General features: G+C 35.2%; 1 protein-coding gene, 1 non-coding gene and 1 pseudogene across 8 annotated transcripts in view; all 3 read left to right on the forward strand.

Moving 5' to 3' along the window:
* CNOT1 (CCR4-NOT transcription complex subunit 1) overlaps positions 1–16,938 on the forward strand; it is a 99,463-nt gene that overhangs the window by 50,140 nt on the left and 32,385 nt on the right. For 3 of the 7 annotated variants that reach the window (XM_072826867.1, XM_072826870.1, XM_072826873.1), the window contains exons 15-20: positions 746–868; positions 1,101–1,252; positions 12,643–12,793; positions 13,999–14,200; positions 15,262–15,408; positions 16,547–16,671. In XM_072826867.1, coding sequence (XP_072682968.1) covers positions 746–868; positions 1,101–1,252; positions 12,643–12,793; positions 13,999–14,200; positions 15,262–15,408; positions 16,547–16,671 — 900 coding nt within the window. The remainder of the gene's footprint in view (positions 1–745; positions 869–1,100; positions 1,253–12,642; positions 12,794–13,998; positions 14,201–15,261; positions 15,409–16,546; positions 16,672–16,938) is intronic. The other 4 variants (XM_072826869.1, XM_072826872.1, XM_072826868.1 and 1 more) reach the window with 2 other exon arrangements.
* Positions 3,942–5,513, forward strand: LOC140633104 (large ribosomal subunit protein uL18-like; annotated as a pseudogene).
* LOC140634548 (small nucleolar RNA SNORA50) lies at positions 13,091–13,226 on the forward strand. Its single transcript, XR_012031987.1, has one exon. It is a non-coding gene; the product is annotated as a small nucleolar RNA SNORA50 (small nucleolar RNA).

The following is a 16,938-nucleotide window of genomic DNA, read 5'->3' on the forward strand; positions in this document are numbered from 1 at the left end:
TGCCGTGATGGTTCAGTTGGTCAAGCATCTGCCTTTAGCTCAGGCCATGGTCTTGAGGTCCTGGGATCTGGCCCTGCATTAGGCCCTCTGCTAAATGGGGAGTCTTCTTTTCCCCCTTCTCAGTCCCCGCCCCCCCATGCATTCTCTCATTCACTTGATGTCTTTGACCAGTAGGTGCTTAGTACTTATGTTGAGGCTGGGCTTAGGTTAGAATAAGCCTGAGTTTAGATTTAAAAAAAATGGAGTAAGGATCCTTTTTAATGTATTATGTCTTGCTCTTATTTAGGTTTAGTTTAAGAAGCACAGGGTAAAGTCATGTGTCTGTCCACCTTTGAGATGTGATCTTATTTTAAGTAAGAACTAATGTCACTGTTGAATTTTACTGAGCTATTTAAATTATGACCAATAAAATATTAGCAATATGTTTTATTTAGACTTGTTTGTGAAAATAAAAGCAGGGAACAGAGACTAGGATAGATGATAGATATGGAATTGCTTGATTTATAGTTTGTTTCTTTTAAGATTTATTGATTTGTTTGAGAGAGAGGGCACACATATGGAGTGGGGAGGGGCAGAAGGAGAGGGACAGACAGAATTTCATTCCCTGCTGAGCAGGGAGCACGCTGTGGGGCTTGATCTCACAACCTCGAGATTGTGACCTGAGCCAAAATCAAACGTCAGATGCTTAGCCCACTGAGACACCTAGACACCTTGACTTAAAGTTTCTAATACTCTTTTGTTTTAGGCCTTGTCAATGCTGCTAAATGGTACTCCATTTGCCTTTGTTATTGACCTTGCTGCACTTGCTTCACGTCGTGAATACCTCAAACTTGACAAGTGGCTCACAGATAAAATTCGAGAGCATGGAGTAAGCAGGATTTGTCCATTTGTTACTGCATTAAAATTTTGATGCCTAAAATAGCTAAAGAAACACCCCCCCCCTTTTTTTTGAAACAACCTTTTTAAATGGCAATGAAGATGTTACTTGTGGATTTTAGTCATACTGTCTTTAATAGTCTGTAATCTGAAAGCAGTTTATCTTAAATTTCAAAGCAATTAAGGTCAATTTCAAATAAACCAAGAGACTTTCTGTTTTTCAGGAGCCCTTTATCCAAGCATGTATGACTTTTTTAAAGAGACGATGCCCTTCCATTTTGGGTGGACTTGCTCCAGAGAAAGATCAGCCCAAAAGTGCTCAACTTCCCCCAGAAACTCTGGCAACAATGTTGGCCTGTTTACAAGCTTGTGCAGGGTAAGAAGAGCATGCTTGAATAACTAATGTTGGAATTGGATTATATTAATAACTTGTTTGGGGAGGGAAAGAGGGATTGAATGATTAAAAGTGACAGCAGCTTTGATAATCCAATAATTTTTAAGTCTAAAGTAATATACTAAAAATACATAATAGATCTATTTGAATTTTTTTCATATACTATACGAGGTCCAGATTCATTGTTTTTCATATGGATGTTTATTTGTCCCAATACCATTTGTTGAAAAGATTGGTCTTTCTCTTTTGACTTGTCTTCTGAAAAATAAGTTGCACAAAATGTTTTATCTGGATTCTTAGTTCTGTTCTCCTGACTTATACATGTCGATCTGTATGCCAATACCACATCATCTTGATACTGCAGCATTTCAGTGAGCTTTGAAATTGGGAAATGTGACTCCTCCAACTTTGTTCTTTTTCAAGATTTTTTTTGGCTATTGTGAGTCCCTTATATTCCCATATGAATTTTAATATCAGCTTGTTAATTTTTGTTACTTTGTGAGGAAACCCACTGGAATTATATTGAATCTTTACATTATTTTGGGGAATATTTCCATCTTAAAATACTAAGTTTTCTAATTCATGAATTCTTTTTAGATCTTTAATTTTTTTCAGTGATGTTTCATCATTTTCATGTACAAGTCTTCTTTTGTTGCATTTATGAAGTATTTTGTAAAAGTCATGTCATGTTTGAGTAGAATTTTATTTTTTCCTTTCCTATCTTTTTTTCCTATCTTTAACAAACATTAAGTTTGTTGTTAGCTGTGTGGGTTTCTGTAGATACCCTTCAGGTTAATGCTTCCTTACCTTTAATTCTAGTTAGTTGCATGTTTTATCATGAAAGTATTTTGTCACATGCTTTTATGTCTGCATCTCTTGAGATGATCATGTGGTTTTTGTTTTTTATTTTGTTGATGTATCTTATATTCACTTGGTCTGTGTGTGTACTTTTTATATGCCACTGAATTCAGTTTGCTAGTATTCAGTGAGCATTTTTGCGTCTGCATTCCTAAGAGATGTTGTATCCTAGTTTTCTTATGTTGTTTTTGTCTGATTTTGATTATCAGGATAATAAAAGCCTCATACAATGAATTGATAAGTATTCTTTCTCTTCCCTTTTAATTTTTTGAGAAAGATTGGTGTCGATTCTTTAAATGTTCTATAGAATTAAGCAGTGAAACCATCTGGTCCTGGGCTTTATCTTCTGGGTAGTTTTAAATTACAGATTCAATATCTTGTTATAGATCTATGCAGATTTTCTTTTCTTTTTTAAGATTCTTATTTTTAAGTGATCTGTATAACCAATGTAGTGCTCGAATTTACAACCCTGAGATCAGGAGTCACATGCTGTACTGACTGAGCCAACCAGGTGCCCCTATCCAGATTTTCTTTTTCTTTTCTTTTTTTCCTTTTGAATCAGTTTAGGTAGTTTGTGTCTTTTCTAGGAGTTTTCATTTTATTCCTTTATACTATATCCTTGTAATCGTTCTCATTTCTCTAAGTTTGGTAGCAATATCCTCTCAGTTCCTGGTTTTAGTTATTTGACCCCTTTCTTGTCTTTGTGGCTTAAATGGATGTCAATCTTGTTTACCTTTTCAGAGAGACAACTTTTGGTTTGTTTTTCTTTCTTGTTTTTCTGTTCTCCATTTATTTCAATTCTCAACTTTATTATTTTCTTTCCTTCCTATTTTGGGTTTAGTTTGAACTTTTTTTTTCTTTTAAAGATTTTTCATTTATTCATTCATGATAGACACGGGGGGTGGGGTGGGTAGAGAAACAGGCAGAGTGGACTCCATGCAGGGAGCTGACGTGGGACTGGATCCCAGAACCCCAGGATCATGCCCTGGGTCAAAGGCAGGCGCTAAACCACTGAGCCACCCAGGGATCCCCTAGTTTGAACTTTTTAAAGCTAAGATGGAAAGTTTGGCTTTTTATTTGAGATTGTTCTTAACTGGGGCATGTATGGCTTTGAATTTTCACTATGAAATACTTTAAGTTTGGTATTACATATTTTTTGTTTTCATCTGAAAGTATTTTGTATTTCCTTTAACCCCACAAGAATATGTTGTATTTAATTTCCCCATATTTGGGGACTACCTGATTTTTGTTTTGTTACTGATTTTTAGTTTTATTCAATTGGGAGTGGAGAATATGCTTTATACGATTTTAGTCTCTTGAAATTTATGGAGACTTATTGTATGGCCTAATTGTGGTGTATCCTGGAGGATTTCCCATGTGCCCTTGAAAAGGATGTGTAGTCTGCTGTTGGGTAGAGTGTCCTGTATATGTTTGTTAGGATTAGTTGGTTTTATACTGTTGTTGAAGTCTTCTATTCCTTGTTTAACTGCTCTGTGGTTCTGTTATTTTTTTAAAGTTGAGATATACTTGACATTGTGTTAGTTTGTGTATGTGTTGATTTGATACATTTATATATTGCAATATACAATTATTACAATAATGTTAGCTAACACCTCTGTCACATTATGTAACTATCATTTCTTTTTTGTGGTAGGTACAATTCTTGTCTCTTAGCAACTTTGACTTGTATAATACAGTATTGCTGACTATCAATTATTGAAAGTAGGGTATAGAAGCCTCCAACTATTTTTGAGTTGTCTATTTCTCCCTTCAGTTTTCCCTTCATGTGTTTGGGGGCTCTGTTTTTAAAGGTATGTATGCTTATGATTATTACATGTCTTCCTGTAAGAAGGATTGGCTTTTTTTGTTAGTATTAAATGCTTTTCTTAGTTCCTGTTAATTTTTTTCTTAATGGCTATATTTTGTTTGGTATTAGTGGAGCCATTGTAGTTCTCTTTTTGTAAATGTTTGCATGGTATCTTCTTTCATCTTTTACCTTCAAGTTACAGGACAACATATAGTTGGATAATTTTTTTAAAATCCATTTTGACCATTTCTTTTAACTGGAGTATTTAATCTATTAATATTTAATGTGATTACTGATAATTTATTCATGTCACTATTTTTCTATATATTTTATGTCAGTTTTTTTCTTTCATTCCTCTGTTACTGCCTCCTTTACTGTTAAGTAGATATCTTGTAGTGTGTCATCTTAAGTCTCTTATTTCCTTGAATATATGCTTTTGAGGTTTTTAAAAAAAATTAAAAAAAAAATTTTTTTTTTACTTAGTAGTTACCTGGTATTAAAATTAACATTTTAACATAAAACAACCTAGTTCTGTTTAATTCCAACTGAATTTCAGTAGAATGCAAAAATTTACTCAATTAGGTTCCCTTTCTCCTTCATTGGCTGCTGTTAGATTACACCTCTGTATGTTGTGTGTCTATCAAAAAATGTATAATTATCTTGTACAGTAAATGTCCTTTAAGTAGGAGCTAGGTCTGTGGCAAGCTGTGGACACTGGTCTCTGTTCTGCAAGATGGGTTTGTTAAAGTTGTCAAGAATAAGGCTTATCTCAAGAGATACCAAGTGAAATTTAGAAGACAAGAGGGTAAAACTGATTATTATGCTTAAAAAGTCTTGGTAATTAGGATAAAAATAAGAACAGCACATCCAAATATAGGATGATAGTTCACATAACAGATGTCATTTGTCAGATTGTTTATGCTGGTATAGGAGGAGATACGATACTTTCTGCAGCTTATACTTACGAATACCAAAGTATAGTGTGAAGTTTAACTTGACAAATTATGCTGCAGCATATTCTACTGGTCGGCTGCTGGCCTACAGACTTATTATTATTAGTAGGTTTGGATTGGACAGCATCTATGAAGGCCAAGTGGAGATGACTGAAGATGAATACAATGTGGAAAGCATTGATGGTCAGCCTGGTACCTTCACCTGCTATTTGGATGCAGGGTTGGCCAGAACTACTACTGGAAATGAAGTTTTTGGGATCCTCATGGGAGCTGCAGATAGAGGCTTTCTTGTCTGTCCCTCATAGTACCAAACAGTTCCCTGCTTATAATATAGAAAGCAGGGAATTCAATGCTAAGTACATCAGAAGCACATTATGGGTCAGAATGTTGCAGGTTATATGTATTATCTAATGGAAGAAGAGGAAGATGCTTACATGAAACAATTCTCCGCTCTCATGGCTGGGTCAGCTGATGGAGCATGTGACTCTTGATCTTGGGGTAGTGAGTTCAAGCCCCATGTTAAGTGTGGAGATTACTTAAAAATAAAATCTTTAAAAAAACCCAAACCATTCTCTAAATATATAAAGAACAAAGTAACTCTAAACATGGTGGAGGGGATGTATAAGAAAGCTCACAGTGCTATATGAGAGAATTGAATCTATGAGAAGAAGCTTAAGAAAGAAGTTAAAAAGAAGAGATGGAACTGTCCCAAAATGTGTCTCGCTCTGAAGAAAGATGAGGTAGCCTAGAAGAACACAAGCTTTTGTAGATTTTAGGAAGTGGCCACTGAGAACTAATAAACTATAATTTCTATGAAGATTTTTTTGGCTAAAGACCGTAATAAACTTATTCACCAAGCCAAAAAAGAAAGAACAAGTAGGAGATTTAAAAAAAAGATTATAAACAAAAAAAACCACACTTCTGTACTATGTTTTTATATTAATCTATATTACTTTACTGATGCTCTTATTTTTTTCATATTGATTCAGGGTACTGTGCGGTGTCCTTCATTTCAGTTATGGATCCCCTTTATTTTATTTCTTGTTAGGGTGGGTCTTTTTTAAGAATGAATTTCCTCAGCTTTGGTTTATCTAGGAATGTCTTGGTTTCTTCTTTGTTTTTGGAGGTCAGTTTTGTAAAATAGGGTTCCAGATTGACTCTGCTTTTCCTTCAGCTTTTTGACTATGCAATTCCACTGCTTTCCGGAGTCCATAGTTTCTGATAAGACATCAGCTGTTAAATTTTTTTAAGGCTCCTTTGTGTGCACTGAGTTTCCTCCTTGCTGTTAAGCTACTCTCACGGTCTTTTTTTAATTCAGCAGTTTGATTATATGGTTTCCAGGTTTGGACTTGTGTTTATATTACTTGGAGTTGTGGAGCTTCTTGGGTGTGTAGTGTAATGGTTTTCATCAAATTCAGGAAGTTTTCAGCTGTTATTTCAATAGATTTGAAGTTACTTCAACAAATATTTTCTTTCTTTTTTTTTTTTTTTAATTTTTATTTATTTATGATAGTCACAGAGAGAGAGAGAGAGAGAGGCACAGAGACACAGGCAGAGGGAGAAGCAGGCTCCATGCACCGGGAGCCCGACGTGGGACTCGATCCTGAGTCTCCAGGATCGCACCCTGGGCCAAAGGCAGGAGCCAAACCGCTGCGCCACCCAGGAATCCCAACAAATATTTTCTTCTCCCTTTCCATCTCATCTCTTCTGGGACTCCCATTATATATATGTTGGTACATTTGGTAGTGTTCCACCTGTCTCTATGTCCTTTTCTCTCCCTCCCTTCTTTTTACTTTCAGTTTTCAGGCTAGATAATTTTAGTTATCTTCAAGTTCATAGATTCTCTTTTGGCTTGCATGAATCTGTCCTTGGGAACTTGTAATGAAGTTTTCAATTACTATATTTTCAATTTTATTCATTTTTTCTATATTTTTCAACTTTAAAGGAAATAATTCTTTTTTTTTTTTTTTTAAGATTTTATTTATTTATTCATGAGAGACCCACACACACAGAGGCAGAGACACACGCAGAGGGAGAAGCAGGCTGCCTGTGGGAGCCTGATGCAGGACTCGATCCCAGGACTCCAGGGTCATGCCCTGGGCCGAAGGCAGGCGCCAAACTGCTGAGCCACCCAGGGATCCTCAAAGGAAATAATTCTTAAGGTTTATTTATTCAAGCCATTTCTACATCTACATGTGAGACTCAAACTCAGGACCCTGAGATGAGGAGTCTTATAACAACCAGCCAAATGCCTTAGGAAATAATTTCTATTGACATCCTCTACTTTGAGGAACTTTTTTTTTTTTTTTTTTTAAGATTTATTTACTTCATGGAGAGTGAGAAAGCATGCTCATTTGGAGTGAGTGGCAAAGGGATGGGGGAGAGAGAGAGAAAATCCCAAGCCTTGAGATCACCACCCCAGCCAAAACCAAGAGTCACATGCCCAACTGGCTGAGTCATCCATCTCTGTGCACCCCTCCGCCACCTATAAGGATTTTTTTTTTTTTTTAAAAGCAATCTCTACGCCCAATTTGGGGCTGAAATTCAAAACCCTGAGATCAAGAGTTCTGTGCTCTACCAACTGAGCCATCTGGTCATCCTTTGAGGGGCATCTTTTAAATTTTTTCTTGTAGTTCTTTTAACCTGTTTTTCTTTAGTTCTTGGAACATATTTAAAATACCTGATTTAAAGTCTTTGTCTACTAAGTCCAACATGTCTTTTTCTCAGGACAGTTTTTGTTGATAGCATTTTATTGCAGTGCACAGGCTGTGTTTTGTTGTGTTTTTTGCATATATTGTAATTTGTGGTTGAAAACTGGTAATTTTAAATAATGTGGCAGTTCTTGAAATCAGGTTCTCCCCCTTCACCTGGATTTTTTTGTTTTGTTACTTTTATTCTTTTGTTTAGCGACTTTTCTGAATTATTTCTGTGGTGTCCATATTCTTTTTTGGTCATGTTTGGGCACTGATGTCTATGTTTGGGTAACCTTGTGGTGAGTTAAGATTGGGTGATTTTCTTAAATGTCAGAATCAGTAAGTTACTCTTCACCTTATGGTTTTGTGTGCATATTGGGGCACATCTTAACACTAAGCCAGTCACTTAACAATTCCTTGTTAGCCTTTACTTCATAGAGCATGAAGGTCAATTTGAGGCGAGAGCTTGTTCCTTTTCAGGTCTTTTGTGGGGCTATCACAGATTTAGGTATTGGCAATGTTCTACACATATCTGAGGACTAATTGATTCTCTGGGAAAATGAGAGTTTTTCCAAGTTTTCCTTTTAAACTTTTTGATTAACCTGTTGTTTGCTCAAACTGTTATCTTCCACCCCAGGCAGCCAGAAAATTAAAAGACAGTCATCAACAAATACCTCAGGAGGAGAAGGCTGTTTGCACTTGACCAGCTCTTAGGTCAGATAAAGATAAGGGTGCCATTGTAGTCCAAAGGGAATCCTTTTGTGAAATAATGACAGTTATCGCAGAATGAGGCTTTGAATATGCCTCAAACCAGTCCTGAAACCCTGTCCTGTGACTGTCCTGCCACTGGTTTTCTCTGTGATTGTGGGCTATTAATTTTCAAGGCTGCTGTGCAGCTGGAGAAGGGGGCATGGGAATAAAGCAAATTGAGATGCCAGAAAGCTTTCTTTTATTACTAAGATCTAGTCTTCCTGAAATAAAAATTTCTGGATTATTGTAAGCCTTTAGTCTCCAGAGTTCTGATAAAGTTGATTCTGATAGTTTTTGCCACTTTTCTAGTTGCTTTTTATGGAGGAAAGAATATTGGAGGGTTTTTTTTTGTTTTGTTTTTTTGTTTTTTTTTTTTTACTCCACCATTTTTTCTTATGTACTCTGTATTATTTTTTTGTAAGTTCCGAACCACATTAAACACCTGTGAGTCTGCTGTGCAGCTTAAACTATAACATTTTTTGGAGCTCACTTTGTCGTCTTCTCCATTCCTGTTTTCTAAACCTCTCCCATGTAGATCTTGAATTTTATTTTGCTTTTCTGTGCTTTTAAGAAAATTTACGCATATATATCCCTAACACAGTGTTCTCAGCCAAGGAGTATGTTGCTCCCTCAAAGTCATTTGATATTGTTATTGTTATAATCAGAGAGACACGTCCTTTTGGCATCTAGCAGATAAAATACAGGGTTGCTGCTAAACATTTTATAATGCACAGTAGAGCCTCCCACACTTGGATATTTCTTTGTTGTCAAGTCCAGAGTGCTAATAGTGCAACCGTTGAGAAACACTGCTTTATATTCTTAATATTCTAAAATATAAAGTTTTAGAATTTTGCCTTTCACATTTATATATTATAATCCACCTGGAATTAAATATTGGAAAATTTAAGAGCATATTGAAATTGGGAAAATTATTTTTTTATCTTTGAGAAGGTAATTTACCTAACTCTAGGTTTCAGTTTCTTTTGTTGATGTATTAGAAAAACCTATCTTCTTGAGAAATTTAATGAAATAATGCATGTAAAATGCCAAAGAAGGAAAGTTCTTCCAGTTAATATGTATAGAAGTAATTATGATGGAGTTAAACTTCAGTGGATGATAAAAGTTGTGAAAGAATGAGGATCAGGACAAGCACCCGATTTTGGAGGGTCTCCCCACAAATTACTTAATAATGTTATTATTAAGGGGAGCGTTGTAACAATTCAGTGGAGAAACCTGACAATTTAGTGGTCAAAGTGATCACCAGCTGTCTTGTGCCTCCTAATAAAACACACTAAAGGGGTACCTGGCTGGCTTAGAAGAGCATGTGACTCTTGTTCTTGGGGTGTAGTGAGTTTAAGCCCCATGTTGGGTGCAGAGGTTACTTAAAACAATGCACTGAGAAGAATATGATATAACTTATGTGGTAGTCCTGCCATAAATGCATCTAAAATCTAAGGTATCAGACAAACTCAAGCCAAGGGATATTGTATACAATATCTATTTTAAAAAAAATCAAGTTCAAGAAAGACAAATCATAGCTGATGAATTTCTCCATTTAAAGAAACTAAAGAGGTGACAACTCAATGTAGTAGATTGGATCCTGATCCAGGGGAAAAATATCAGTGAAGTACATTGTGGGAATAATTGATGTAATTTGAATATGGCCTATTTTATCAGTTATAAACTTCCTGGTGTTTATTGTTCTACGTGGTTATATAAGAAAATGTCCATGTTCTTAGAAAAACATAGTACAGTATTTAGGGGCAAAAGATAATGTCATCACAAACTTTTTGGAGGAGAGTGTAGAAAGAATGGCTAAACAAATTGGACAAAATGTATCTAATTAGTGAGTAAAGCATTTATGAGAGTTCCTAATGATATTCTAGCCTCCTATTAGTTTGAAACTGTCTAAGAAAGTTCTTTCACAAAGTTGAAAGTTTTTTCAAATAGTAAAAAATACTTTAACCATAGTTGATGAATTTAAGATACCCAGTATATTAAATTAATATTTTAACACCTGAAATGATTCCTATCATTAGTGACATCTTGATAGTTAAAATTAGCTAATCATTTCTTTTTTGTGTAATACATAAAATAATGTGTCTTAAAATTGTAGGCATTTTGTTTTCAGTGCAGCATAATGATTATTATTTACTACTAGAAGTCATTAACTCATGGCATAGGTATTTTTGCAATGGTTTCTTTTTTTTTTTAATATTTTTTATTTATTTGTTCATGAGAGACACACAGAGAGAGGCAGAGACATAGGCAGAGGGAGAAGCAGGCTCCCTGTGGGGAGCCTGATGCAGGACTTGATCCCAGGACCCCAGAATTCCAGGACCCCAGGATCACGACCTGAGCCAAAGGCAGATGCTCAACCACTGAGCCACCAGGCATCCTGGAATGGTTTCTTTTTTAATTAAAAGGGTTCTTTGTGGCTCTTACCCCCGTCTTCCTCTATAGGTAATAATTTTCATTTATATTGATGTTATCTTTGCATTTTTAAAAATATTTATTTGTATGTTTCTCTCTTATAGGAAAGGCAGTATATTATATACTATTGCAATATGCTTTCATTTGATCATATATCCTAGAGTTCACTCCATAGAATTAGAGAGCTTCCTTGTTCCTTTAATTACTGCATAGTACTCCATTGAATAGATGCTTATGCTTTAGTAAACTAGTCTCCTTGGTGAGATTTCTGATTGTTTTTGCTATGTATCATCAATAGTGTTGCAGTAAATAATATGTTGTATCCATTGTCTTTGCCAGTATATATTTGGGATCATAAGAAGTAGAGCTGTTGGGTTAAATGCATGTATAATTTTGTTAGGGTGCTGCAAAATTTCCCTCCATAGGAAGTTTTCCATTTTATATAACTACCAGTAGTGATGAAAATATCTGTTTCCCCGTAGCCTTGCTGATGGAGTATTTGCTAATCTGAAAGATGAAACTCATATGTCCATGAAGTTTTAATTGTAGGAGAGTGGGTATTTTGAACCTAGATACATAGAGGCTAGAGAGAGCTACTCACATTTTTCCTATTTGAACTGTGTTTGCAGCATCTTTTGGAAATTAACAGTTTTAATTTTTATTACTAAGGTAAATAAGTAGACTCACACCTTTAGTACTTGGCATGTGCTTCTTCTTTTCCATGTTATGTTAATATTTTTCTTCCTTGCGTTCTTTAATGGGTGAAAAAAATAACTCCTTGTTCATTTAAATTTGTAATCTATATTGGAGTCACTGTGTCTTTCATATTGGCACAAGAAAGAATTTTTTTTTTTACAAGCAAGAATTTTGTAGATTTTGCTGTAGTGATTTAATGTACAGTTTTTTTCCCCCCAAATTTGAAACCGCGTTGTTCTCTTGAGTGACTACTTTTTATCTCTTGATGCCCAATAGTTAGATTCTGAATTTAGGAGGGAAGATTTAAGATGGTATCAAGTTTGTTAGGGTTGAGGAGTACAAGGGATTTCTACAGTTTTATGAAGCAATAACACCTTAAGAAAGGAAGGTGAGTTTTTCACTAAATAAACATTTATCCTACTTGATGTTTTAGAAGTCAATTCTTTACGTGCTTGTCAAGTGTAGTGACTATGCATGTGGTATTTTTATCTATACTTAAGTAAATGTGTTGTCTTCAACTATGAGAAAATAGTATTGAAATTTCTTCTCTGTTTGGTATGTTGAGGTGTAGGCATAAGTTTTGAAAACTTGGTTGAGGATATGTAATGTTTCTTACAGTGTTTTAAAATATGTTTGTTGTACCATATACAAAGTTTAGTTTCAGAGGTATAAATTAGGTCTCTTCAAGATCGAGCCAGGGCTCAGAAAATCCTTTTGATTAGTGATAGTTGCAAAGACATGGAGTATGGTGGAAATTTAGCTATATGTTTTAGCAGGTTTTCTTTATTAGAAAATTAGGTTTGGAGGATACCTGGGTGGCTCAGCAGTTGAGCGTCTGCCTTTGTCTCAGGAGGACGTGGGATCGAGCCCCGCAGCAGGCTCCTTGCAGGGAGCCTGCTTCTCCCTTTGCCTGTGTCTCTGCTTCTCTCTGTGTGTCTCATACATACATACATAAATAAAATCCTAAAAAAGAAAGTTAGGTTTGGGGTACCTGTTCTGTTGGGTAAGCATCTGACTCTTGATCTCAGCTCAGGACTTGATCTCAGAGTTGTGAGTTCAAGTCCCACATTGGGCTCCAGGTTGGGCATAGAGCCTACTTAAAAAAAAAAAAAAATCAGATTTGTTTATTTAGGTGTTCTGAGGAATAGAAAGTGACACTTTTCACTTTTCTTCTGTCTTTAGGAGTGTTTCTCAGGAGTTATCAGAAACCATTCTCACCATGGTAGCCAATTGCAGTAATGTTATGAACAAGGCCAGACAGCCACCACCTGGAGTTATGCCAAAAGGACGCCCTCCTAGTGCTAGCAGCTTAGATGCCATTTCTCCTGTTCAGGTAAATGAGTGCTACAACTGGTACATCTGCATTTGTTCATAGACTTGGAATAGAATAAACTTCTACATCATTAGTAATCTCTTAAAGGAAAATTTGTCTAAATTTATTATCTTATAGATACCTGCATGTCTAGCATCCACTACTACATTTTAAAGGAGATCCATAAATAGGCATTGTAGTTGAGGATAGACTTTAATAATTAAATAGAACATAACTCTGAGAGGAAAGATGCAAAACAGTTTATTTAGGTAAATGGTAAGGGCTTTTTAAAATAAGAATAACGTAGACTTGAGAAATAAGCACTGCCTTTGAACCTGATGTGTCTTGTTTGTAGCTTCACGGGCCAAGCAACAGTGCTAGAGCATAAGGACTTGTTATAACTGGGGCTCTTCAGCTCTCAACTGAACTGCTCTTTTAAAAACAAGGTACATTTAAGTTACTCCCTGACACCAACCACCCCCCTTCTCTCTGGGAGCAACATATTCTACTTCTGTTTTCATCTGCATTGATTGGCAGATTGGGGTTTAAGAAAAAAAAAAAGAACATTTAGTGATTCCGCAGGGGCCACTTTATATAAAAGGCATTTTGTTTACCATTTTCTGTGTCATGAAGGTTTGAAAAGAATGCCACAAACTAAGAAACTTGAAAGTTCAGTTATTAGATATTTTAAAAGATCTTTTGGTAAATAGCATACCTTGTTTTTTGTTTGTTTTAAATTAGAGCTGATCTCCAACCCTCAAGATCTTCACATTTTGAGTAGATTTATTTGTTTTGACTGAAAGATTTATTTCTAATTGCTAAACTTTTATTATGTTGAAAATTAAATAACATAGTTTCTTTCTGTTGTAAAGGGGTTTATTGGAAAATTTAAAGACCTTATTTAACAATTGTCCTGTGTCACTATTAAGTGCTTAGTGCTATGGCCTCAGGGCAATTCTTTTAAATGTTACTAACTGTTATTCATGAAGTTTTGTATTCCTCATATTATGGCTCTGGTCCTTTGGCAGAGGCTAACTCTTTAAACCTACTGTCATACAGTAAGAAAAACAACTAGCACAGTTGACTTGATTTGAGGATTTAGGTATCATCATGATTGCTCGGGGTTTTGCAGTTTTATATGAAGAGCTAAAGATTTCTTTACCTGTGTCATATGTCTGTATGTTCTTGAAGTATGTTTAATACATTTTTATAATGTTTTTCTTTAGATTGACCCTCTTGCTGGAATGGCATCTCTTAGTATAGGTGGTTCAGCTGCCCCTCACACCCAGAGTATGCAGGGTTTTCCTCCAAATTTGGGTTCTGCATTCAGTACCCCTCAGTCACCAGCAAAAGCATTTCCACCCCTTTCAACCCCAAATCAGACAACTGCATTCAGTGCTATTGGAGGAATTTCGTCACAGCTTCCAGGTAAGGGGGGAGGGGAGGTAGTGGTGGCTGATGAGAGTGCAGATTATTTGTAAATCTCACTTCACTTTAGTGTGTGGTAAAGTGTTTGGAATCAATTTGATAATGAAAGCTGTTTAAATTATAAAGGCTGTTTCAATCTTCAAAGCTGGGAAGAGAAAACTATACTATGATAATATTCAAATTGTAAGGATTCTGTATTACCAAATGATAGTATAGACAGTAACAACTATTAATCACACTCTGAAAGATGGGGGTTTAGCTAAAGAATTCATAGCTTTATGAATCATTCAAGGTTGGTATAATAAAGGTAGAAAATATTTCACATATCTGATTGAGGTATATGTTCTGCTTCATTGCACCTCACCTACCTTGAAAATGATAGTAAAACCCTAAAACTTTTTCAGTTACTGCAAGTATTTTGGCTTTGAACTTTATATTGAAGTGAAGATTACATTTTTTCTCTTCTCCTTTACCCATTTGTTTCTCCTAAGCTCTCTGCATCTTTTATCTTCAGAGTGTAAGTTTTAGTGTACAAAAATTTAAGGACTGAAAATGTATGACTGTAACCTAATTAACAATGCTGCTATATGGTTTTAGCCCTGATTGTTGATTTATTTAAGTCAAAGCTAACTTCCTTCATAAGGAAGGAAATAACTTCTTAGCATAGTTCTAATTATTATGAATTCTGTTTGCCAGAGTTGAGAGGAATAAGAAAGTCCCGGCTCATGCCACCTGGAAGATAGTATGAAATTCTTTAGAAAAGCAAATCAGTTCCTTTTATTTTGACTCCCTTATTTGTCATATCACATGAGAATATACAGTTAAAGATTTGCATTATAATCTTATTAAGAAAGTAGACTCATGAATAATTCTAAATGCTGATGACATTTTAGGGATTGTCCATTTTTATCTACTTTTATTAATTTAGATTCTCTATAAAATAGACGTTCTAAGGGAATTTACAAAGATCACTCTTTCAAATGAGATACTGTATCTGTGATGTAAGTGAAGTCAAGAATATGAGTAATGATAAGACTTCTGGCTGCTTTCCTTCTTTCTAGTAGGTGGTCTTGGCACAGGCAGCCTGACTGGTATAGGAACTGGGGCTCTCGGACTCCCTGCAGTGAATAACGATCCTTTTGTACAGAGGAAACTGGGCACCTCTGGATTGAACCAGCCTACATTCCAGCAGAGTAAGATGAAACCTTGTAAGTGGTAGTGTTGTCTGTGATTGTGAAGTGTGACTGATGCACATAAAGCTCTTTAGATTTCCAATTTGTTGCCACTAGAGTTATGTGGACTTAATAAACATTGACTTATTCTTAACTTAAAAATATTGACTTATCCTAATATATTGTTACTAGGGCCATATGTTGATGTGCCTCCTGGATCAGTAGGAATTACTTTTTACAAACTTTGAGTTACTAAAATGAATTAAGGTATCATTCCACCTTTGATCTGGATTGTTAGAAAAGTATGACGGTTAGTAAGAGGTAGCATCTTTTAGGGGCATTACTCTAAAAGTAAGAAATACTGTAAAAAGTCACTTTTAGGAATTTAAATGTATGTATATAAATTTTATACTTGCCCTAAAATTGTGTTGGTGGTGGTTTTTGTTTTTGTTTTTAACAATACAGGAGCAGCCATGAGAATTTCAGATTTCTGTTTCAGCCTGGCAGTTTATAAAGCAATTTATTTTAAGGTTAAAGCTTTTATGATATGTCTAGCCTTATATTTAATAAATATTGCCATATAACATGTATGATGTAACTTGGAAAACAGTTTTTAATGTAAGTTAACTCTCAAAGTCAGAAGTCCTCTTTGTAAATACATAAGTGTGATTTACTTACAAATACCCGTGTTTTTGGACAAAATACTCATTATACAGGATTTGAAAGTATACCAGTTGACTTGAAAATGTTAGTGTGAAAGGCTTGTCTGAATGTTATGTTCTGTAGCATGCTTTGTGTTTTATATCAGTGTGTCATGCACATGCATTGGTAATTCTTACATGTTAGATGTTTTTATTATAAAGTAGTGAAGACTTGTTCATGGCAAGTGAGGTTAAGGGTAAGTGCATTGTGAATTTGAATGTAGTGAGCTTTCATGGTTAAAGCCTGATGAAGAAATAATAAGAACTATAGTCACAAGACAATTTTGATAAAATCTTTTATATGTACCTAAAATACTTGAATATTGATCCATGGCCACTTAATAATTTCTTCATTTTCTTCATTTTTTCCCTTAAAATTAAAATCGTATTGTTCTCTTTGGCTATCCTGTGTGTTTTATGGGCGACTGGGGAATAAGTTGAAATGCCCACTGGTTGCCTTTCTGTTCTAACAGCGGACTTGTCTCAGGTGTGGCCAGAGGCAAATCAGCACTTTAGTAAAGAGATAGATGATGAAGCAAACAGCTATTTTCAGAGAATATATAATCACCCACCACATCCAACTATGTCTGTTGATGAGGTAAGTGTCTAGGGTATTCTAATACTTTATGTAAATGTGAAAGTAAATATCTCTTTCGAAGTTTTTAGAAATTCAGTTCCGAATGTTCTCCTATATCTATGTACCCTTTGAAATCTTAACATTCATCTCAGGCTCAGTGTATTGTTAAATATTTTGCTTAACAATTCTTTTTTTAAAGATTTTTTTCAAGTGTGTTTATTCTTTATAGTAATCTTTACACCTAATGTGGAGCTTGAATGCACGACCCCAAGATGAAGAGATGCTTGC

This window comes from Canis lupus, chromosome 5 (genome assembly GCF_048164855.1).
Source record: "Canis lupus baileyi chromosome 5, mCanLup2.hap1, whole genome shotgun sequence".
In the NCBI taxonomy this organism is placed as follows: Eukaryota; Metazoa; Chordata; class Mammalia; order Carnivora; family Canidae; genus Canis; species Canis lupus.